The sequence below is a fragment of the Oncorhynchus mykiss genome, chromosome 13, assembly GCF_057628025.1.
Source record: "Oncorhynchus mykiss isolate SJ-2025 chromosome 13, ASM5762802v1, whole genome shotgun sequence".
NCBI lineage: Eukaryota > Metazoa > Chordata > Actinopteri > Salmoniformes > Salmonidae > Oncorhynchus > Oncorhynchus mykiss.
The window spans coordinates 72,280,494-72,305,409 of NC_143034.1; the positions used below are offsets into that span (position 1 = coordinate 72,280,494).

The window sequence follows — 24,916 nt, forward strand, 5'->3', positions numbered from 1 at the left end:
CCCAAGGATTGGAAAGCTGCCGCAGTCATCCCCCTCTTCAAAGGGGGAGACACCCTGGACCCAAACTGTGACAGACCTATATCCATCCTGCCCTGCCTATCTAAGTTATTTGAAAGACCAAGTCAACAAACAGATCACTGACCATCTCGAATCCCACCGTACCTTCTCCGCTGTGCAATCTGGTTTCCGAGCCGGTCACGGGTGCACCTCAGCCACGCTCAAGGTACTAAACAATATCATAACCGTCATCGATATAAGACAGTACTATGAAGCCGTCTTCATCGACCTGGCCAAGGCTTTCGACTCTGTCAATCACCATATTCTTATCGGCAGACTCAGTAGCCTCGGTTTTTCTAATGACTGCCTTGCCTGGTTCACCAACTACTTTGCAGACAGAGTTCAGTGTGTCAAATCGGAGGGCATGTTGTCCGGTCCTCTGGCAGTCTCTATGGGGGTGCCACAGGGTTCAATTCTCGGGCCGACTCTTTTCTCTGTATATATCAATGATGTTGCTCTTGCTGCGGGCGATTCCCTGATCCACCTCTATGCAGACGACACCATTCTCTATACTTCTGGCCCTTCCTTGGAGATTGTGCTATCTAACCTCCAAACGAGCTTCAATGCCCTACAACACTCCTTCTGTGGCCTCCAACTTCTCTTAAACGCTAGTAAAACCAAATGCATGCTTTTCAACCGTTCGCTGCCTGCACCCGCACGCCCGACTAGCATCACCACTCTGGATGGTTCCGACCTAGAATATGTGGACATCTATAAGTACCTAGGTGTCTGGCTAGACTGGCTAGACACTCAGAATTCATTACAGACACTGACTTGATCTGATAGTCAAAGGGCTATAGTAAAGCTCACATACTATTAAAATATGAAGTTTAAGTATAACTCTGACTCGTGTGTGGTTTCTAACTCTCCTCATTTCCTCATAACAACCTATCCCTCAATGTAACCAAGACTAAGGAGATGATTGTGGACTACAGGAAAAGGAGCACCGAGCACGTCCCCTTTCTCATCGACAGGGCTTTATTGGAGCAGGTTGAGAGCTTCAAATTCCTTGGAGTCCATACCAACAACAAGAGGCACGACAAAGCCTAATCCCCCTCAGGAAACTAAAAAGATTTGGCATGGGTCCTGAGATCCTCAAAAGGTTCTACAGCTGCAACATCGAGAGCATCCTGACCGGTTGCATCACTGCCTGGTACGGCAATTGCTCGGCCTCCAATCGCAAGGCACTTCAGAGGGTAGTGCGTACGGCCCAGTACATCACTGGGGCAAAGCTGCCTGCCATCCAGGACCTCTACACCAGGCGGTGTCAGAGGAAGGCCCTAAAAATTGTCAAAGACCCCAGCCACCCCAGTCATAGACTGTTCTCTACTACTGCATGGCAAGCGGTACCGGAGTGCCAAGTCTAGGACAAAAAGGCTTCTCAAAAGTTTTTACCCCCAAGCAGGTGAAGCAGGTGTTAGATTACAAGCATTTTCAAGTGCAACGTTAATAGCGATTGGTTTGGGGAAACAGCTCTGTTACGAATCCCCTGCCGGTGACTGTTATCAGCATCTCACAACCCCACGCTGTACACTCCACCCCCCCCCCCCCACCCACACACACACACAACCGAAGCCTGAGAGTCTAGGAGGTTCCATAGACCTCCCTCTCAAACTCTCCCTGTTCTGTGTTTGTTAACTCTTGGGCTGCTTTATTCCCCTCTGAAATGGGATGGTGTCAGTGAATCACAAACTAGTCAAATACGTAGAAGTGGGTCACTCTATTTCAAGCTCAGAGATTTAACAATGCTACGAAGGTTCTAACGATTCATTTAGCCTTTCTGGTATTTGGGCTCTGGATAAAAAGATCTGCTAAATGACTAAAATGTTGAATGAAAATGTTTTACATTGTCATGAGTAGATGTAATAGGTGGCAGGGAAGTCAGGCGCAGGAGAGTCAAATGGAGTGTAAAATGGAGTCTTTTAATAAAGTCCACGGAGTATGCTCCATAACACTAAATGTACATAAACATGGGTACAAGGACCCGACGCACACCTATACAACAATCACACTACACTGACAATAAAACAATCTCTGACAAAGACATGATGGGAAACAGAGGGTTAAATACACAACAGGTAATGAATGGGATTGAAAACAGGTGTATGGGAAGACAAGACAAAACCAATGGAAAATGAAAAAAGGATCAATGATGGCTAGAAGACCGGTGACGTCGAACGCCGAGCACCGCCCGAACAAGGAGAGGCAACGACTTCGGCAGCAGTCGTGACAGTACCCCCCCCCTGACGCGCGGCTCCAGCTGCGCGTCGACACCGGCCTCGGGGACGACCCGGAAGGCGAGGTGCAGGGCGATCCGGATGGAGACGGTGGAATTCTGATAACATGGAAGGATCTAACACGTCCTCCACCGGAACCCAGCATCTCTCCTCCGGCCCGTACCCCTCCCAGTCCACGAGGTACTGAAGGCCCCTCGCCCGACGTCTCGAATCCAAAATGGATCGAACAGAGTACGCCGGAACCCCCTCGATGTCTAGAGGAGGCGGAGGAACATTACGCACTTCAGCCTCCTGGAGCGGGCCAGCCACCATCGGCCTGAGGAGAGACACATGGAACGAGGGGTTAATACGGTAATGAGTGGGTAGTTGTAACCTATAACATACCTCGTTCACTCTCCTCAGGACTTTAAACGGCCCCACAAACCGCGGACCCAGCTTCCGGCAGAGAAGGCGAAGGGGCAGGTTTCGGGTCGAGAGCCAGACCCTGTCCCCTGGTGCGAACACTGGGGCCTCACTGCGGCGACGGTCTGCGCCAATTTTCTGGCGCCTTATGGCACGCTGAAGGTGGACGTGGGCTGCCTCCCAGGTCTCCTCAGCGTGCCGAAACCAATTGTCCACCGCAGGGGCCTCGGTCTGGCTCTGATGCCAAGGAGCCAGAACCGGCTGATACCCTAATACACATTGAAAGGGAGTAAGGTTAGTGGAGGAGTGACGTAGCGAGTTCTGAGCCATCTCTGCCCAGGGCACGAACTTCGCCCACTCCCCCGGCCGATCCTGGCAATAAGACCGCAGAAACCTACCCACATCCTGGTTAACTCTCTCCACCTGCCCATTACTCTCGGGGTGAAAACCTGAGGTAAGACTAACCGAGATCCCCAGACGCTCCATGAACGCCTTCCAGACCCTTGATGTGAACTGGGGACCCCGATCAGACACTATATCCTCAGGCACCCCATAGTGCCGGAAAACGTGTGTAAACAGGGCCTCTGCAGTTTGTAAGGCCGTAGGGAGACCGGGCAAAGGGAGGAGACGACAGGACTTAGAAAACCGATCCACAACGACCAGGATCGTGGTGTAACCCTGTGAAGGTGGAAGATCGGTCAAAAAATCCACCGACAGGTGTGACCACGGCCGTTGAGGAACGGGTAGAGGTTGTAGCTTACCTCTGGGCAGGTGTCTAGGAGCCTTGCACTGGGCGCACACCGAGCAGGAAGAAACATAAATCCTCACGTCCTTAGCTAAAGTGGGCCACCAGTATCTCCCGCCAAGACAGCGCATCGTCCGACCTATCCCAGGATGACCAGAGGAGGGTGACGTGTGAGCCCAATATATCAATCGGTCGCGTACAGCAGACGGAACGTACAGACGACCAGCTGGACACTCAGGGGGAGAAGGCTCTGCACGTGACGCCCGCTCAATGTCCGCGTCCAGCTCCCACACTACTGGCGCCACCAAACACGAAGCTGGGAGTATGGGAGTGGGATCCATGGACCGCTCCTCTGTGTCATACAGCCGAGACAATGCGTCTGCCTTAACGTTCTGGGAGCCTGGTCTGTAAGAAAGAGTAAACACAAAACGAGTGAAAAACATGGCCCACCTTGCCTGGCGAGGATTCAATCTCTTTGCCTGCCGGATATACTCCAGATTGCGGTGGTCAGTCCAGATGAGAAAAGGGTGTTTAGCCCCCTCAAGCCAATGCCTCCACACCTTCAAAGCTTCTACGACAGCTAACAGCTCCCGGTTCCCCACATCATAGATTCGCTCCGCCGGGCTGAGCTTCTTAGAAAAGAAAGCACAGGGGCGAAGCTTCAGTGGCGTACCCGAACGCTGAGAGAGCACTGCTCCTATCCCAGCTTCGGATGCGTCCACCTCCACTATGAATGGCAAAGAGGGATCCGGATGAGCCAGCACAGGCGCAGAAGTAAACAGAGTCTTCAGGTGCTCAAAAGCCCTGTTCGCCTCAGCCGACCACTGTAAGCGCGCCGGGCCCCCCTTTAGCAGTGAGGTAATGGGAGCTGCCACCTGACCAAAACCCCGGATAAACCTCCGGTAGTAATTGGAAAACCCCAAAAAACGCTGCAACTCCTTTACCGTGGTTGGAGTCGGCCAATTACGCACGGCTGTAATGCGGTCGCTCTCCATCTCCACTCCTGAAGTGGAAATCCGATGCCCTAGGAAGGAGATGGATTGTTGGAAAAACAAGCATTTCTCAGACTTGACATATAGATCATGCTCCAACAGGCGACCAAGCACCCTGCGCACCAGGGACACATGCTCGGCGCGTGTAGCAGAGTATATCAGAATATCATCGATATACACCACTACACCCTGCCCGTGCAGGTCCCTGAAGATCTCATCTACAAATGATTGGAAAACTGATGGAGCATTCATCAACCCATATGGCATGACCAGGTACTCATAATGACCTGAGGTGGTGCTAAATGCCGTCTTCCACTCATCACCCTTCTTAATACGCACCAGATTGTACGCACTCCTGAGATCCAATTTTGTGAAAAAACGTGCCCCGTGCATTAACTCAATAATCGTATTGATCAGAGGTAGCGGGTAACTATATTTCACTGTGATTTTATTAAGACCTCGATAATCAACGCACGGGCGTAAACCGCCATCCTTTTTTTTCACAAAAAAGAAACTCGAAGAGACGGGTGAAATGGATGGCTGAATGAACCCCTGATGCAGGGATTCAGAAATATATGTCTCCATAGCCTCCGTCTCCGCTTGCGACAGGGGATAAACATGACTCTTGGGATATGCAGCGTCTACCAGGAGATCTATCGCACAATCCCCCCGTCGATGGGGTGGTAATTGAGTCGCCTTCTTTTTACAGAAGGCGAGAGCCAAATCGGCATATTCGGGGGGAATGCGCACGGTGGAGACCTGGTCTGGACTTTCCACCGTAGTAGCACCAACGGAAACCCCTAAACACCTACCTGAGCATTCTCGCGACCACCCTGTGAGAGCCCTCTGTGGCCAAGAAACAGTGGGGTTATGACAAACTAACCAGGGTAGGCCTAGCACCACAGAATACGCAGGAGAATCAATAAGGAAAAGACTAATCTTCTCCTTGTGACCCTCCTGCGTTATCATACACAAAGGTGCGGTTACCTCCCTGATAAACCCTGACCCTAATGGTCGACTATCTAAGGCATGAATAGGGAAAGGCATATCCACAGGAACAATAGGGATCCCTAAACTATGAGCTAGACTTTTATTAATGAAATTTCCAGCCGCACCCGAATCAACTAGCGCCTTATACTGGGAATGCAGTGAAAAGTCAGGAAAAGAGACAGAGACAAACATTAGTGCAGCAGAGGGCTCTGGATGAGAATGGTGCCTACTCACCTGGGGTGACGCCAGAATGCCCTGCCTGCCCTCTCTATTCCCAGAGGAACCAACCCGGCACCGACCAGCAGTGTGCTCTCTGCGACCTTGAATGGTGCTCGAGCGGGAACCCCCTCCGGTCTCCCTGCGCACCATCCCTCCCAATTCCATAGGTTCGGGAGAGAGGGTGCGGGAGGATGGAACAACCAGACCCCGATCTAGACGTCCACGAGTAGCCAGCATGTTGTCCAGCCTGATGGACATATCCACCAGCTGGTCGAAGGTGAGGGTGGTGTCTCTACAGGCCAGCTCCCGACGGACGTCCTCGCGTAGACTACAACGGTAATGGTCGATCAGGGCCCTGTCGCTCCATCCAGCGCCGGCAGCCAAGGTCCTAAACTCCAAGGCAAAATCCTGTGCACTCCTCGTCTCCTGCCTCAGATGATAGAGAAGCTCACCCGCTGCTTTGCCTTCAGGTGGGTGATCGAATACTATCCGGAATTGGCGGGTGAACTCCTCAAAATGGTCCAGCGCCGCATCCTCCCTGCTACACACAGCGCTGGCCCATTCCAGGGCTTTCCCGGTGAGGCATGATACGAGGGCGTAACTCTTCTCACGGTCAGATGGTACTGGGGAGGCCGTGGCTAGATACAAGTTCAGTTTAAGGAGGAAACCCTGGCAGCCGGCAGTATCTCCGTTGTATCCCGTAGGTAGGGATAAATGGATCCTCGATTCCGGAGAGGAAAAATCGTTCACGGGAGATTCCGGTTGTGGTGGTGGTGGCGCTGGAGAAACTCCCTGTCTCTCCCAGCGATCCATTTTCATGGCAATGTGATCCATGACGGAGCTGATAACGTCAATCTCCCTAGCTTGTTCCTGAACGCGTTCCTCCAGCTCCATGGGCATAGTGTCCTCTCCTGCTGACTTCATATATTTGGTCAGAGATTCTGTCATGAGTAGATGTAATAGGTGGCAGGGAAGTCAGGCGCAGGAGAGTCAAATGGAGTGTAAAATGGAGTCTTTTAATAAAGTCCACGGAGTATGCTCCATAACACTAAATGTACATAAACATGGGTACAAGGACCCGACGCACACCTATACAACAATCACACTACACTGACAATAAAACAATCTCTGACAAAGACGTGATGGGAAACAGAGGGTTAAATACACAACAGGTAATGAATGGGATTGAAAACAGGTGTATGGGAAGACAAGACAAAACCAATGGAAAATGAAAAAAGGATCAATGATGGCTAGAAGACCGGTGACGTCGAACGCCGAGCACCGCCCGAACAAGGAGAGGCAACGACTTCGGCAGCAGTCGTGACATACATATAGATCACATATTACTGTATTGAATTATTATGTTTAAACATTTAAATATTTATGTCACAAATGTATCATTTGTACAGTTCTTCATAAACATGTTTAGGTATTTGTTACATTTGACTGTGTAAAACCTAGCAGTAGTACTTTTTTCTCTAAGAGTGAGGAAGATATATAAAACAACTGGATTATTTGTTCCTCTGAAATGAAACCATTAAGTGATAGATTTTGAACAAATAAATGTATTTTCATAATTTCTTTAAAAAAAATTGAATTCACCAACATTGCTGAAAATGGCAATATAGCATTTTAGAATTTAAGTCTTCTTCTGTTTCACAATCTGAGGTCAGAGTAGATGAGAGACAGAATGATTGACTCTGTTGTGTTGAAGCTCAATCAAGCAGGAGAGACCAGCCTCCCCTGTACCCAGCTGTGTGTCTATGAAGAGTGATGAGTCTATGGATCCTCCTATAATGTTTAGAGAGGGATACGTTTCCACTGAACAAAGGTAAGAAGAACTCATGGGTCATGATGGTCAGTGAATTAAACAACACTGTAATTTCTCCTTTCCCATTTTCCCATTTCTTTTGGTTGTTTTAATGATCCACATGTTAATCATTTTTTCCATTTTCATAGTCCTAAAACAATATTAAACAAACGTTTGAATGACACTGAGGGGCAACATTGTTACATCTAATGCCTGTTTGCCTGAGGCTGATGTCGCACAGGTGTTTGTACGTGTGTACACATGCATATACACACACTCACATTCAAAAGCACACATGTTCACATACACGGACACACATCCACACATCTAAATAATGCCACACATGCACTTAGACGTATTCAGTTGGCCTTGCTGTTGTGATTGTTGTTGTCCTTATTATACTTTGTTTTTTGTTGTTTCCTGTTTTTCTTAGTCTCTTTCTCTTTTTTTTCTTTGTTAAATTTGTTGGTTGGTGGGACAGTGGCATCGGGGGAATTGGGTTACGGGGGCTTGTTGAAAGGTGGCTTGAGTGACAATGACTTGGGGGTCCGTGGCTTGGGAGATGGGGGCTTGGTGGACGGTGGCTTGGTGGACGGTGGCTTGGTGGACGGTGGCTTGGGGGATGGGGGTTTGGTGGACGGTGGCTTGGTGGACGGTGGCTTGGTGGACGGTGGCTTGGTGGACGGTGGCTTGTTGGGGTGGTCTCGGATGGTCTCGGAGTGCTCTCGAGGAACTGTGGGGTAATCTTGGAGGGCTGGTGGCCTGGCGGTTGGGAGCTTGGGCCGGTGGCTGATATGTCGCTGGTTTGGGTCCCCGTTTTGGCCTTGTGGGAGATCTGTCGAAATGCCTTTGGGCAGGGCGATGACCCTGGTTGCTTCTGTGGGTCGCTCTGGATGGGAGTCTGTTAGATAACTGAATGTATTGTAAATGTTGAGCGACTTCACCTCAAGTAGATTGAATGTTTTTTATTTTTTATTTTTATTTCACCTTTATTTCACCAGGTAGGCTAGTTGAGAACAAGTTCTCATTTGCAACTGCGACCTGGCCAAGATAAAGCATAGCAGTGTGAACAGACAACACAGAGTTACACATGGAGTAAACAATTAACAAGTCAATAACACAGTAGAAAAAAAGAGAGTCTATATACATTGTGTGCAAAAGGAATGAGGAGGAAAAAAAAGTAAATAAAAAAAAAAAAAGTAAATAAATAAAATATTATATTTATTTAATAATATATATATTTTTTTTAACGAAAGTTAACACAACATTCTCTCCCTGTGTGTGTGTGTGTGTGTGTGTGTGTGTGCGTGTGCGTGTGCGTGTGCGTGTGTGTGTATGTGTGTGTGTGTGTGTGTGTGTGTGTGTGTGTGTGTGTGTGTGTGTGTGTGTGTGTGTGTGTGTGTGTGTGTGTGTGTGTGTTTGTCCACAGATACCAACAGGAGATATCAGAGTCAGAGATTCTCAGTGGTCAGTCTTCCCAGAGTCAGCAAACAGACCTGGCCTCCATATTCAGTGTATGTGGTCCTGTTATGTACATTTGTTTTGGTTTACCTCAACTAAAGTTGATCTGTCAATCATTCATTAATATGTTCATGAGAAAGCATTTCTTCTCTTAACTTATTTACTTTATTTATTTCAGTTGCTTGAAAATAATATTGTGACATTTGTGAAGAATGAGCTGATGAAGTTCAAGAGGATTCTTAATCCAGAACTCCCAGAAGGCTTTGAGAGTCAGAAGCAGGATGAGGAAGTTGTGGATGCTAAGGATGAGAAGCAGGAGAGCAGTGCCAGAGAGGGGGCTCTGAAGATCACACTGCACATCCTGAGGAAAATGAACCAGAAGGAGCTTGCTGACACACTAGAGAAAAGTAAGAGCTGTCTGCCTCATGTTGAATGCTTAATTGTAACAAATATTTAAACACTGTAGCTAAGGTACAGCTAAAGTAGCTGTGTAACTCAATGATATTATAGCAGCCTTAACACAACACCTAGTGACGTCGTCAAGTAGCAGCAGGGATGTGTTGTGTTGATTGATTTAGACACAGTGAAGAGGAGAGAGATTTAGCACATAATTACAACACTGTATATAGACATAATAGGACATCTGAAATATCTTAATATCTTAAAAAAACCTTTGTGAGTGTAATGTTTACTGTTTATTTTTATTGAACTTTTGTTGATTATGTTTCCCATGTCAATAAAGAGAGAGAGAGAGAGAGAGAGAAAGAGAGAGAGAGAGCATCAATAATACCAATAATAATATAAATCACTACAGTGTGTAAGGCATTATGAAAACATTTACACATTTATACAGTCAGTTAAGAGAATAAATAATTATATAGTACAACTTTAAAACAGTCTTACAATACTGTACTATGACGTAATATGAACAGATGAAATGTGAATATCCTCTGTGTTATTTCTAGATTCAGACGAGCTTGCTGTGATTTGCCAACATGAACTCAAATCTCATCTAAAGAAGAAGTTTCAATGTGTATTTGAGGGGATCGCTCAACAAGGAAACCTAGCACTTCTCAATAAGATCTACACAGAGCTCTACATCACAGAGGGTGGAAAAGGAGAGGTCAATAACGAACATGAGCTAAGACAGATTGAGACAACAACCAGGAAACAAGCAAGACCAGAGACTGCAATCAAATGTAACGACATCTTCAAACCCTTAAGTGGACAAGACAAACTTATCAGAACTGTGCTGACAAAGGGAGTCGCTGGCATTGGAAAAACAGTCTCTGTGCAGAAGTTCATTCTGGACTGGGCTGAAGGAAAAGCAAATCAGGATGTCCAATTTGTATTTTCATTCCCCTTTCGGGAGCTGAATTTGATGAAAGAGGAAAAACACACTTTGAATGAACTTCTCAATCGTTTCTCAATGGAAACCAAAGAATCAAGAATCTCCGAACACAACAAGTACAAAGTTCTGTTCATCTTTGATGGTCTGGATGAGTGCCGCCTGCCCCTAGACTTCCAGAAGAACAAGTTCTGTTGTGACGTCACAGAGTCAACCTCAGTGGATGTTCTGCTGACAAATCTCATCAAGGGAAATCTGCTTCCCTCTGCTCTCCTCTGGATAACTACCCGACCTGCAGCAGCCAATAAGATCCCTTCAGGGTGTGTTGACCAGGTGACAGAGGTACGAGGGTTCAATGAACAACAGAAGGAAGAATACTTCAGAAAGCGATTCAGTGATGATGAGGACCTGGCCAGCAGAATCATCTCACACATAAAGACATCAAGGAGCCTCCACATCATGTGCCACATTCCAGTCTTCTGTTGGATTTCTGCAATAGTCCTTGAACACACGCTGAAACATAAGAGAGAAGAGATACCCAAGACTCTGACTGAGATGTACACACACCTTTTGGTGTTTCATACCATAAAGAAGAATGAAAAGTATCTTGGGAAAGAAAAGACAGGTCCACACTGGAATAAAGAGAGCATTCTTTCACTGGGAAAACTAGCTTTTCAACAGCTCGTGAAAGGCAATCTGATTTTCTATGAAGAAGACCTGAAAGAGGCTGGCATTGATGTCAATGAAGCCTCAGTGTATTCAGGTTTGTGCACACAGCTCTTTAAAGAGGAATGTGGGCTGTACCAGGACAAGGTGTACTGCTTCGTGCATCTGAGCATTCAGGAGTTTCTGGCTGCTCTATATGTGTTCCTCTCATTCATCAACAACAATGAGAATCTAATGGCCAAACCGCAATCAACTTCCAGTAACTTAACTGCGCTGTTAAGAGACAAGCCTGAAGTTACTTTCTACAAGAGTGTTGTGGATAAAGCCTTACAAAGTGAGACGGGAAACCTGGACCTTTTCCTCCGTTTCCTTCTGGGCCTCTCAATGGAGTCTAATCAGAAGCACTTACGAGGTCTACTGTCAACGACAAGAGGCATCTCACAGAGCTATGAAGAAACAGTCAAGTACATCAAGGACAAGATCAGGGAGAATCCCTCTCCAGAGAGGTGCATCAATTTGTTCCACTGTCTGAATGAACTGAATGACCATTCTCTAGTGGAGGAGATCCAAAGATACCTGAGATCAGGAAGTCACTCTAGAGGCAAACTGTCACATGCACAGTGGTCAGCTCTGGTCTTTGTGTTGCTGACTTCAGAGAAGGAGGTGGAAGTGTTTGACCTGAATAAATACTCCAGATCAGAGGAAGGTCTTCTGAGGCTGCTGCCAGTGATCAAAGCCTCCAGAGTTGCTCTGTGAGTACAAACATGACATTTAAGAAATATTCAGTTTAGACAAAAAATATGTATCTAATGTGTATATAATACAGTTTATTATATTTTATTGAAAAAGCTATTGAATCAATGCATTGATGTTCACATTAGGACCATCCATTTCTAAGAGACGGAACATTAATCTATATTTTGTTTGGTAGAATAAACCAAATGCATCTGTAATTATCCTTCTACACTATTGGTGTTAAATTAACAGTGTGTTTGTGACAATCTCTCTGTCAGGCTGTCAGGCTGTGGAGTCACAGAAGAAGGCTGTGCTTCTCTGGTCTCAGCTCTGAAGTCAAACCCCTCACACTTGAGAGAGCTGGATCTGAGTAACAATGACCTGAAGGATTCAGGAGTGAAGCTGCTCTCTGTTGGACTGGAGAATCCCCACTGTAAACTGGAGTCTCTGAGGTCAGTATTCCTGCATTTGGTCAACAAGCGATAACTGGTCACCAGATCCACATGCGTTTACCAGGCACACATAGTCCACACCAAATTTGTTTGCACAGTGAAGCTTACAGTTTTAAATGGGTAATTATTCTAATCAAAGGAGAGACTTCTATATTTCTACAAAAACATCCAACTTTATTATTAATTACTGCAGTAATGGAGGGTTAACGGTCACCCAATGGTGTAGAGTTAAAGCCCAAATGAACAATGTTAGGTTACTACTCTTCCTGAGTGATGAAGAACAGATATAGAAATTATACAAAGGTACATTGTGCTCTCATACAACAGACATCAAGATTTACATGGCGCTATAATATATGTCTCTAGATCATTTACTACTTGTTTATACAGAACAACTATTGTAACCTAGGACACTAGGTCATTCCCTCATATGATTACGTCCAGTGTTCACATTCCATTTGGGATAAATAAACTAGTGATTGGGTCTCGCTGCCACCGACAGACAGGCACACAGACACTAATAATGGAATGGTATGTTGTCTTATCACCAAGCCATCGTCAATCAATTGTCAATGTTAAATCTCAGAGGCTCATCTCAGTTCACACAGACACACGAGAGTTCTAAAAACTCTATTGTGTTGCCTCTCAGAAAAACAGACAGTGTGAATGTATTACGTTTTCATATGTGGTCCCATATTCTTTGCCTGCAGTGATTTCATCAAGCTTGTGACTCTACAAACTTGTTGAATGCATTTGCTGTTTTTTGGGGGGTTGTGTTTTCGATTATGTTTTTCCCAATAGAAATTGAATAGTGAATAATGTCCTGTGTCATTGTGTAGTCACTTTTATTGTAAGAATAGAAGATGTTTCTGAACACTTCTACATTCATGTGGATGGTACCATGACTATGCATAATCATGAATGAATCAATGAATGATGATTAATGAGAAAGTTACAGAGGAACAAAGATCATACCCCCTCTGTTATTGGTAATGGTGAGAGGTTAGCTGTTTTGTTGTAGTCTTTGTAACTTTGTCACTCATAATTTTTCTTAATCATGGCATCACCAGGATTAATTCATTAGTGTTCAGAAACATGTTATCTACTCACTTAGACAGAAGATTAATCCAGTCATCATCCACCATTCAGATACTATTGGGCAAAACACAACCCAAAACACAACCACAACAAACTGCAAATGCAACCAACAAGTTTGGAACCAAATACTAAACATTGACTGCTTTAACCTTCATAAGGCTCCTTTTTTTCTCCACTTCCTGTCTGAATGACGTGCCCAAAGTAAACTGTCTGTTACTCAGATCTTGAAGCCAGGATGTGCATTTAATTGTTACCATTGGAAAGAAAACACTTTGAAGTTTGTAGAAATGTTAAAATAATGTAGGAGAGTATAACACAATAGATATGGTAGGAGAAAATCCAAAGAAAAACCAACCAGAATTTGTTATTTTTGAGAGACCATGCTCTTCCAATGACCAGTATAAGGGCATACTCAATTCCACCTCCCAGGATGCAATTCCTATGGCCTCCACTTGGTGTCAGTAGTCTATGTTCAATGTTTCAGGCTTGTAACTTGAATAATGAAGAAGAAATAACAGTTTTAGTACAGAGACACGGTCTTGAGAATCCGTGTTTGCGCAAGCCACGAAAACAAGACGCACCTGCTAAAATGGGTTTCCTTCCGTTAGAAATATTATAGTTTCATTACATTTTAGAGTATCTAAGGATTAAATAGAAATGTATTTTGACTTGTTGAAACAAAGTTTAGGGATAGATTTTCGGATTCCTATCTTGGCATGTTGAACGAGTGGATTCACTCAAATCAATGGCGCCAACTAAACAGACTTTTTGGGACATAAAGAAGGATTTTATCTCACAAAACACGACATGTTATAGCTGGGACCCTTTGGATGACAAATCAGAAGAAGATTTTCTCAACGTAAGTGAATATTTAATCGCTATTTGTGAATTTATGAATCCTGTGTCGGTGGAAAAATATTTTGATGTTGGGCTCCATCCTCAAACAATCACATGGCATGCTTTTGCTGTAATAGCTACTGTATATCAGACAGTGCAGTTAGATGAACAAGAATTTAAGCTTTCAACCGATATAAGACACTTGTATCTACCTAAATGTTTAATATCCCAAATTTTTATGATTATATATTTGAATTGCGCGCCCTCCAGTTTCACCGGAAGTTTTCCAAATAGTGGGACGCCTAGACTTAAGAAGTTTTAATACACTATTAATGAATTTGTCAGAATACCTATAACTTCTTGTCACGCCCTGGTCGAAGTATTTTGTGTTTATCTTCATTTATTTGGTCAGGCCAGGGTGTGGCATGGTTTTTTTTATGTGGGGTGTTTTGTCTTGGGATTTTCGTACGTATTGGGATTGTGGCTTAGTGGGGTTTTCTAGGTAAGTCTATGGCTGTCTGAATTGGTTCTCAATTAGTGGCAGGTGATTATTGTTGTCTCTGATTGGGAACCATATTTAGGCAGCCATATTCTTTGAGTGTTTCGTGGGTGATTGTTCCTGTCTCTGTGTTTGTTGTCACCAGATAGGCTGTATAGGTTTTCACGTTCCGTTTCTTGTTTTTGTATTACCGTGTTTATTCGTTAATTAAACATGTATCAAAATTACCACGCTGCATTTTGGTCCGACTCTCTTTCACCCGAAGAAAACCGTAACAGAATCACCCACCACAACAGGCCCAAGCGGTGTGGTGACAGGCAGCGGCAGCAGGAGCAACAAAGGTTGGATTATACGACTTGGGAGGAAATAGACAGGTGGGCGGTCGACCCAGAGAGAGTGCCGGAGCCCGCCTGGGATTCGCTGGAGCAGTGCGAAGAGGGCTATAGGAGAATGGAGTTGGAGAGACAAGCACGGCGGCGCGGAAGGAAGCCCGAGAGTCAGCCCCAAAAAATGTATTGGGGGGGGGGGGTCAGGGAGAGTGTGGCAGAGTCAGGGTTCAGACCTGAGCCAACTCCCCCTGTTTATTGTGAGGAGCCAAGGAGGAGACCAGAACCGGAGCCTGTGTTGGAGGTGAGCGAAGCAGAGACTGTGAAGGAGTTAATGGGGAAATTGGAGGAGAGAGTTATGAGGGAGTTGCTGTGTTGGTGCTTTAGGTACGGAATTCGCCCGACTGAGCGTGTTGGGGATTTGATGGCACCTGGGTCAGCGCTCCATACTCGTCCTGAGGTGCGTGTTAGTTGGCTGGTGAAGATTGTGCCAGCCTCACGCACTAGGCCTCCTGTGCACCTCCCTAGCCCTACACGTCCTGTGCCAGCCCTGCTCTCAAGATCTCCAGTACGCCTTCACGGTCTGGTCCATCCTGTGCCACCTCCACACACCAGCCCTCCGGTGGCAGCTCCCCTGCGTGTTCTCGGCCCAGTACCACCAGTGCCAGCACCACGCATCAGGCCTACAGTGCGCCTCGCCTGTCCAGCGCTGCCGGAGTCTCCCGCCTGTTCAGCGCAGTCAGAGCCTTCCTCCTCTCCAGCGCTGCCGGAGTCTCCTGCCTGTTCAGCGCAGCCAGAGCTGCCAGTCTGCATGGAGCTGCCAGTCTGCATGGAGCAGCCAGAGCTGCCATTCTGCATGGAGCAGCCAGAGCTGCCAGTCTGCATGGAGCAGCCAGAGCTGCCAGTCTGCATGGAGCAGCCAGAGCTGTCAGTCTGCATGGAGCTGCCAGTCTGCATGGAGCAGCCAGAGCTGTCAGTCTGCATGGAGCAGCCAGAGCTGCCAGTCTGCATGGAGCAGCCAGAGCTGCCAGTCTGTAAGGAGCTGCCAGTCTGCAAAGAGCTGCCAGTCTGCAAAGAGCTGCCAGTCTGTAAGAAGCCGTCAGAGCTGCCATTCTGCATGGAGCAGCCAGAGCTGCCAGTCTGCATGGAGCAGCCAGAGCTGCCAGTCTGCATGGAGCAGCCAGAGCTGTCAGTCTGCATGGAGCTGCCAGTCTGCATGGAGCAGCCAGAGCTGTCAGTCTGCATGGAGCAGCCAGAGCTGCCAGTCTGCATGGAGCAGCCAGAGCTGCCAGTCTGTAAGGAGCTGCCAGTCTGCAAAGAGCTGCCAGTCTGCAAAGAGCTGCCAGTCTGTAAGAAGCCGTCAGAGCTGTCAGTCTACATGGAGCAGCCAGAGCCGCCAGTCAGCGTGGAGCAGCCAGAGCCGCCAGTCAGCATGGAGCAGCCAGATCCGTCAGTCTGCCAGGATCCGCCAGTCAGCCAGACTCTTCCAGATCTGCCAGTCAGCCAGACTCTTCCAGATCTGCCAGTCAGCCAGACTTCCAGATCTGCCAGTCAGCCAGACTTCCAGATCTGCCAGTCAGCCAGACTCTTCCAGATCTGCCAGTCAGCCAGACTCTTCCAGATCTGCCAGTCAACCAGAGTCTTCCAGATCTGCCAGTCAACCAGACTCTTCCAGATCTGCCAGTCAACCAGACTCTTCCAGATCTGCCAGTCAACCAGACTCTTCCAGATCCGCCAGTCAGCCAGGATCTGCCAGAACCACCAGCCAGCCAGGATCTGCCGGATCCAACTACCTGCCTGAGCTTCCTCTCAGTGCTGAGCTTCCTCTCAGTGCTGGGCTTCCTCTCAGTGCTCGGCTTCCCCTCAGTGCTGAGCTTCTCCTCAGTGCTGAGCTTCCCCTCAGTGCTGAGCTTCCCCTCAGTCCCGAGCTACCCCTCAGTCCCGAGCTACCCCTCAGTCCCGAGCTACCCCTCAGTCCCGAGCTACCCCTCAGTCCCGAGCTACCCCTCAGTCCCGAGCTGCCTCAGTCCCGAGCTGCCCCTCAGTCCAGTGGGATTCTGGGTGAGGACTACTAGGCCATGGTCGGCGGCGAGGGTGGACTATCCTAGGACGCGAGGAGGAGGGACTAAGACATTGATAGAGTGGGGTCCACGTCCCGCGCCGGAGCCGCCACCATGGACAGACGCCCACCCGGACCCTCCCTATTGTTTTTGATGTGCGTCCGGGAGTCCGCACCTTAGGGGGGGGGGGGGGGGGTTCTGTCACGCCCTGGTCTTTATATTTTGTGTTTTCTTTATTCTTTTGGTCAGGCCAGGGTGTGACATGGGTTTATTTGTGTGGTGTGTTTTGTCTTGGGGTTTTAGTAGGTATTGGGATTGTGGCTTAGTGGGGTTCTCTAGCAAAGTCTATGGCTGTCTGAATTGGTTCTCAATCAGAGTGTTACGGTTTTCTTCCAACGAAGGAGAGTCGGACCAAAATGCAGCGTGGTAATTTTCATACATGTTTAATAATGATGAAAAACAAACAATACAAAAACAACAAACGGAATGTGAAAACCTATACAGCCTATCTGGTGACAACTAACACAGAGACAGGAACAATCACCCACGAAACACTCAAAGAATATGGCTGCCTAAATATGGTTCCCAATAAGAGACAACGATAATCACCTGCCTCTGATTGAGAACCAATTCAGACAGCCATAGACTTTGCTAGAGAACCCCACTAAGCCACAATCCCAATACCTACTAAAACCCCAAGACAAAACACCCCCACATAAATAAACCCATGTCACACCCTGGCCGGACCAAAATAATAAAGAAAACACAAAATATAAAGACCAGGGCGTGACATAGAGGCAGGTGATTATCGTTGTCTCTGATTGGGAACCATATTTAGGCAGCCATATTCTTTGAGTGTTTCGTGGGTGATTGTTCCTGTCTCTGTGTTTGTTGTCACGAGATAGGCTGTATAGATTTTCACGTTCCGTTTCTTGTTTTTGTATTATCGTGTTTATTCATTAATTGAACATGTATCAAAATTACCACGCTGCATTTTGGTCCGACTCTCTTTCACCCGAAGAAAACCGTAACACTTCTCCAAATGGGGGGACTAGATACATAAAGTGCTTTCATTTCTAAACGGTGAAAGAGATATGTATGAAAATCCCCTCGAATTACATTATACTCAACACATATTAAACGTTTGATCTCAAATCCAAAATGCTGGAGTATAGAGCCATATTTAAAATGTTAGCTTCAATGTCAAAATAGATATGGTGTGGACTATATACTCAATACAATCTAAATCTGTGTAACGGCAGATTTCCTCCTCTTCGTCTGAAGAGGAGTAAGGATCGGACCAAGATGCGGCGTGGTAAGTGTTCATGACGATTTTAATAACAAAAGCACTGAACACTATGAAATACAAAAACAATAAACGAATATGTGAAATAACAAAACCGAAACAGTACCATGTGGTCAAAAACACAGACACGGAAACAAACACCCACAAACCAACAGTGAAACCCAGGCTACCTAAGTATGATTCTCAATCAGAGACAACTAACCTATAGGGGAGGTTCTTGGTGGGCGTCTGTCCGCGGTGGCGGTTCTGGCGCGGGACGTGGACCCCACTTCACCAAAGTTCTAGTGCGCCTCTTCGCCCGCCTCCGTGGCCTCTTTAAAGCGGCGACCCTTGCCACAGACCTTGGACTGGGAACCCTAGACATGGGTCCCGAATGGACGGGGGATTCCGGCAGCGCCGGACAGGCGGGAGACTCCGGCAGCTCCTGGCTGGCTGGCGGCTCTGGCAGCTCCTGGCTGGCTGGCGGCTCTGGCAGCTCCTGGCTGGCTGGCGACTCTGGCAGCTCCTGGCTGGCTGGCGGCTCTGGCCGCTCCTGGCTGGCTGACGGCTCTGACAGCTCCTGGCTGACTGACGGCTCTGGCAGCTCCTGGCTGACTGACGGCTCAGGACAGACGGGAGACTCTAGCAGCTCTGGACAGACGGGAGACTCTAGCAGCTCTGGACAGACGGGAGACTCTGGCAGCACTGGAGAGGAGGAAGGCTCTGGCAGCACTGGACAGGCGGGAAACTCTGTAGGCAGAAGACGGAGAGACAGCCTGGTGCGGGGGGCTGCCACCGGAGGGCTGGTGCGTGGAAGTGGTACTGGATAGACCGAACCGTGCAGACGCACTGGAGCTCTTGAGCACCGAGCCTGCCCAACATTACCTGGTTGAATGGTAGCCCGACCAGTGTGGCGAGGTGGAATAGCCCGCACTGGGCTGTGCTGGCGAACCGGGGACACCATGCGTAAGGCTGGTGCCAGGTACGCCGGCCCAAGGGGACGCACTGGAGACCAGATGTGTAGAGCCGGCTTCATGGCACCTGGCTCGATGCCCACTCTAGCCCGGCCGATACGAGGAGTTGGAATGTACCACACCGGGCTATGCACCCACACCGGGAACACCGTGCGCTCCACAGCATAACACGTTGCCTGCCCGGTCCCTCTCGCTCTCCGGTAAGCACAGGAAGTTGGCACAGGTCTCCTTCCTGACTTAGCCACACTCCCTGTGTGCTCCCCTCCCAATACATTTTTGGGGCAGACTCTCGGGCTTCCATCCACGCCGCCGTGCTGCCTCCTCATACCAGCGCCTCTCTGCCTTCGCTGCCTCCAGCTCAGCTTTGGGGTGGCGATATAGTCCCCTGGCTGTGCCCAGGGTCCCTTGCCGTCTAGAATCTCCTCCCATGTCCAGGAGTCTTGTGATGCTAGCCGCTGCTGCTGCTGCTGCTGCCCGTTACCACGCCGCTTGGTACTCTGTGGGTGGGTGTTCCTGTAACGGCAGATTTCGGGATTGGACCAAGATGCGGCGTCGTATGTGTTCCTGACGATTTTAATAACAAAAGCACTGAACACTATAAGATACAAAAACAATAAACGAATATGTGAAATAACAAAACCGAAACAGTACTGTGTGGTGAAAAACACAGACACGGAAACAAACACCCACAAACCAACAGTGAAACCCAGGCTACCTAAGTATGATTCTCAATCAGAGACAACTAACGACACCTGCCTCTGATTGAGAACCATACTAGGCCGAAACAGAAACCCAAACATAGAAACCCAAAACATAGACTGCCCACCCCAACTCACGCCCTGACCATACTAAATAAAGACAAAACAAAGGAAATAAAGGTCAGAATGTGACAATCTGATACCTAACTGTCTGTATTTTGACTGATACTGCTTTTTAAACTGGTCTGGCCAGTCTACTACAATATTTTGTTATTTCTATTTTTCTCTCTTCAAGCAATACTTTGATAATTTGTTATTTCTAATAATGATACATTAATTTATGAATAGATTGCCAGGTTTCAGGACACTGATATATATGAATATGTTGAAAAAAAATATTGCTACTATCTTCAACACCAAAGTGTGATTTTTAAATGATTTTACTCTTTACAGGCTGTCATTCTGTGGAGTCACAGAGGAAGGCTGTGCTTCTCTGGTCTCAGCTCTGAAGTCAAACCCCTCACACCTGAGAGAGCTGGATCTGAGTAACAATGACCTGAAGGATTCAGGAGTGAAGCTGCTCTCTGTTGGACTGGAGAATCCCCACTGTAAACTGGAGTCTCTGAGGTCAGTATTCCTTCATTTGGTCAACAAGCGATAACTGTTTACCAGGCACACATAGTCCACACCATATGTGTTTGGACAGTGAAGCTTACAGTTTTAAATGGGTAATTATTCTAATCAAAGGAGAGACTTCTATATTTCTACAAAACATCCAACTTTATTATTAATTACTGCAGTAATGGAGGGTTAACGGTCACCCAATGGTGTAGAGTTAAAGCCCAAATTAACAAGGTTAGGTTACTACTCTTCCTGAGTGATGAAGAACAGATATAGAAATTATACAAAGGTACATTGTGCTCTCATACAACAGACATCAAGATTTACATGGCGCTATAATATATGTCTCTAGATCATTTACTACTTGTTTATACAGAACAACTATTGTAACCTAGGACACTAGGTAATTCCCTCATATGATTACGTCCAGTGTTCACATTCCATTTGGGATAAATAAACTGGTGATTGGGTCTCGCTGCCACCGACAGACAGGCACACAGACACTAATAATGGAATGGTATGTTGTCTTATCACCAAGCCATCGTCAATCAATTGTCAATGTTAAATCTCAGAGGCTCATCTCAGTTCACACAGACACACGAGAGTTCTAAAAACTCTATTGTGTTGCCTCTCAGAAAAACAGACAGTGTGAATGTATTATGTTTTCATATGTGGTCCCATATTCTTTGCCTGCAGTGATTTCATCAACTTGTGACTCTACAAACTTGTTGAATGCATTTGCTGTTTTTTGGGGGGTTGTGTTTTCGATTATGTTTTTCCCAATAGAAATTGAATAGTGAATAATGTCCTGTGTCATTGTGTAGTCACTTTTATTGTAAGAATAGAAGATGTTTCTGAACACTTCTACATTCATGTGGATGGTACCATGACTATGCATAATCATGAATGAATCAATGAATGATGATTAATGAGAAAGTTACAGAGGAACAAAGATCATACCCCCTCTGTTATTGGTAATGGTGAGAGGTTAGCTGTTTTGTTGTAGTCTTTGTAACTTTGTCACTCATAATTTTTCTTAATCATGGCATCACCAGGATTAATTCATTAGTGTTCAGAAACATGTTATCTACTCACTTAGACAGAAGATTAATCCAGTCATCATCCACAATTCCATTACTATTGGGCAAAACACAACCCAAAACACAACCACAACAAACTGCAAATGCAACCAACAAGTTTGGAACCAAATACTAAACATTGACTGCTTTAACCTTCATAAGGCTCCTTTCTTTCTCCACTTCCTGTCTGAATGACGTGCCCAAAGTAAACTGTCTGTTACTCAGATCTTGAAGCCAGGATGTGCATTTAATTGTTACCATTGGAAAGTGAACAATTTGAAGTTTGTAGAAATGTTAAAATAATGTAGGAGAGTATATAACACAATAGATATGGTAGGAGAAAATCCAAAGAAAAACCAACCAGAATTTGTTATTTTTGAGAGACCATGCTCTTCCAATGGCCAGTATAAGGGCATACTCAATTCCACCTCCCAGGATGCAATTCCTATGGCCTCCACTTGGTGTCAGTAGTCTATGTTCAATGTTTCAGGCTTGTAACTTGAATAATGAAGAAGAAATAACAGTTTTAGTACAGAGACACGGTCTTGAGAATCCGTGTTTGCGCAAGCCACGAAAACAAGACGCACCTGCTAAAATGGGTTTCCTATTCAACATACTTCTTTGTGGTAGAAATATTATAGTTTCATTACATTTTAGAGTATCTGAGGATCAAGTAGAAATTTATTTTGACTTGTTGAAACAAAGTTTAGGGATAGGTTTTCGGATTCCTATCTTGGCATGTTGAACGAGTGGATTTACTCAAATCAATGGTGCCAACTAAACAGACTTTTTGGGATATAAAGAAGGATTTTATCTCACAAAACAACACTACATGTTATAGCTGGCACCCTTTGGATGACATATCAGAGGAAGATTTTCAAAACGTAAGTGAATATTTAATCGCTATTTGTGAATTTATGAATCCTGTGCCGGTGGAAAAATATTTTGATGTGGGGCTCCATCCTCAAACAATCGCATGGCATGCTTTCGCTGTAATAGCTACTGTTAATCAGACAGTGCAGTTAGATGAACAATAATTTAAGCTTTCAACCGATATAAGACACTTGTATCTACCTAAATGTTTAATATCCATAATTTTAAGGATTATTTATTTGAATTGCGTGCCCTCCAGTTTCACCGGACGTTGTCCAAATAGTGGGACGCCTAGGCTTAAGAAGTTTTAATACACTATTAATGAATTTGTCAGAATACCTATGACTTCTCCAAATGGGGGGACTAAATACATAAAGTGCTTTCATTTCTAAACGGTGAAAGAGATATGTATGAAAATCCCCTCGAATTACATTATACTCAACACATATTAAACATTTGATCTCCAATCCAAAATGCTGGAGTATAGAGCCATATTTAAAATGTTAGCTTCAATGTCAAAATAGATATGGTGTGGACTATATGCTCAATACAATCTAAATCTGATACCTCACTGTCTGTATCTTGACTGATACTGCTTTTTAAACTGGTCTGGTCAGTCTAATCAAATATTTGTACTTGATATTTTTCTCTCTTCAGGCAATACAGTACTTTGATGAATTGTTATTTCTAATAATGATACATTCATTTATGAATAGATTGCCAGGTTTCAGGACACTGATATATCTGAATATTTTGAAAAAATATACTACCACTATTTTCACCACCAAGAATAGCAGTGTGGTTTTAAAATTATTTTACTCTTTGCAGGCTGTCAGGCTGTCAAGTCACAGAGGAAGGCTGTGCTTCTCTGGTCTCAGTTCTGAGGTCAAACCCCTCACACCTGAGAGAGCTGGACCTGAGCTACAATCACCCAGGAGACTCAGGAGTCCGACTGCTCTCTGCTTGGCTGGAGGATCCACACTGCAGACTGGAGAAACTCAAGTAGGTAGAGGGTTTATGTCAATGTTCATATCAGACATGTTTAAGTTATCAGGCTGGTTAAGACAAACATTATTAACAGCTCGTTGGCCAACGTTTTATGCTGTGTGTGTGTGTGTGTGTGTGTGTGTGTGTGTGTGTGTGTGTGTGTGTGTGTGTGTGTGTGTGTGTGTGTGTGTGTGTGTGTGTGTGTGTGTGTGTGTGTGTGTGTGTGTGTGTTCACATGGATCACTCAATGACTGTCTGTTCTTCTGCTTACCTCCACAGTGTGGAACATGTTGGAGAGTATACAATGAAACCTGGGCTTAGAAAATGTGAGTGTTGACTGCTGTGAAGAATATGACTAAGAATAGGTCTTAATTCAAGTTAAGTCAAAGTCAAAGACCACCATCATTACTTACTTGGTCATATTAAATATAAGCTGCAGTTCTACAGAAGCAGAAATCACAGACACCAAAGTTTAGAAATTCTAATGTGAATGATGATGATTTCTAAAATTGTGTCTGCTTTCATCCATCAGATGCCTGTGATCTCACACTGGACCCAAACACAGTAAACAGACTCCTCTTTCTGTCTGAGGAGAACAGAAAGGTAACGCGTAGGAGAGACCAGCAGCCTTATCCTGATCACCCAGAGAGATTTGACTACTGGAGCCAGGTGCTGTGTAGAGAGGGTCTGACTAGGTGCTGTTACTGGGAGGTAGAGTCGAGTGGGAGTGAGGCTGATATAGGAGTGACATATAAAGGAATCAGCAGGAAAGGAAAGGGTAAGGACTGTCTGATTGGGTTTAATGACAAGTCCTGGCATCTGTTTTGCTCTGACAACATTTACATGGCCGTGCACAAAAATAATCACACTACCATAGACATTCCCCCCTCCAGTTTCCATAAAGTTGGAGTGTATCTAGACTGGCCAGCCGGCACTCTGTCCTTCTACAGAGTCTCCTCTGACACACTGACCCACCTGTACACATTCCACACCACATTCACTGAGCCCCTCTATCCAGGGTTTTATGTTTATGAATCCTCAGTGTCCCTGTGTCAGGTGGTCCCTGTGTCAAACACAACATGATGTTTCACTCTAATCATGTGTTTTATGTTTGATCACAATATGACATTTAAATACATGGAGTAACACACACGTTTGATCCAGTTTATTCCTGTAAATAAAAACCATGGTAACTCTGTGTCGGTCTCTTTCTGTGATCCTGAACCCTTGTGAGAACGGTTCAGATGCACCACACACACACACACACACACACACACACACTGAACTCATACACACAGGACACACACACACACACACACACAGACTCACACACTGGAAAATCCCACACACACTGGACACACACACACACACTGACACACACACACACACTGACACACACACACATACTGGACACACACCCACACACGACACACACCCACACTGGACACACACAGGACACACACAC

General features: G+C 46.0%; 1 protein-coding gene across 1 annotated transcript in view; it reads left to right on the top strand.

Moving 5' to 3' along the window:
* LOC110519288 (NLR family CARD domain-containing protein 3) overlaps positions 1-24,649 on the top strand; it is a 32,861-nt gene extending 8,212 nt beyond the window's left edge. The window contains exons 3-11 of the mRNA XM_090197449.1: positions 7,357-7,473; positions 8,882-8,966; positions 9,092-9,320; positions 9,879-11,679; positions 11,941-12,114; positions 20,345-20,518; positions 23,293-23,466; positions 23,731-23,777; positions 23,984-24,649. Coding sequence (XP_090053575.1) covers positions 7,357-7,473; positions 8,882-8,966; positions 9,092-9,320; positions 9,879-11,679; positions 11,941-12,114; positions 20,345-20,518; positions 23,293-23,466; positions 23,731-23,777; positions 23,984-24,534 — 3,352 coding nt within the window. The 3' untranslated portion in view covers positions 24,535-24,649. The remainder of the gene's footprint in view (positions 1-7,356; positions 7,474-8,881; positions 8,967-9,091; positions 9,321-9,878; positions 11,680-11,940; positions 12,115-20,344; positions 20,519-23,292; positions 23,467-23,730; positions 23,778-23,983) is intronic.
* The last annotated feature ends 267 nt before the right edge of the window (positions 24,650-24,916 follow it).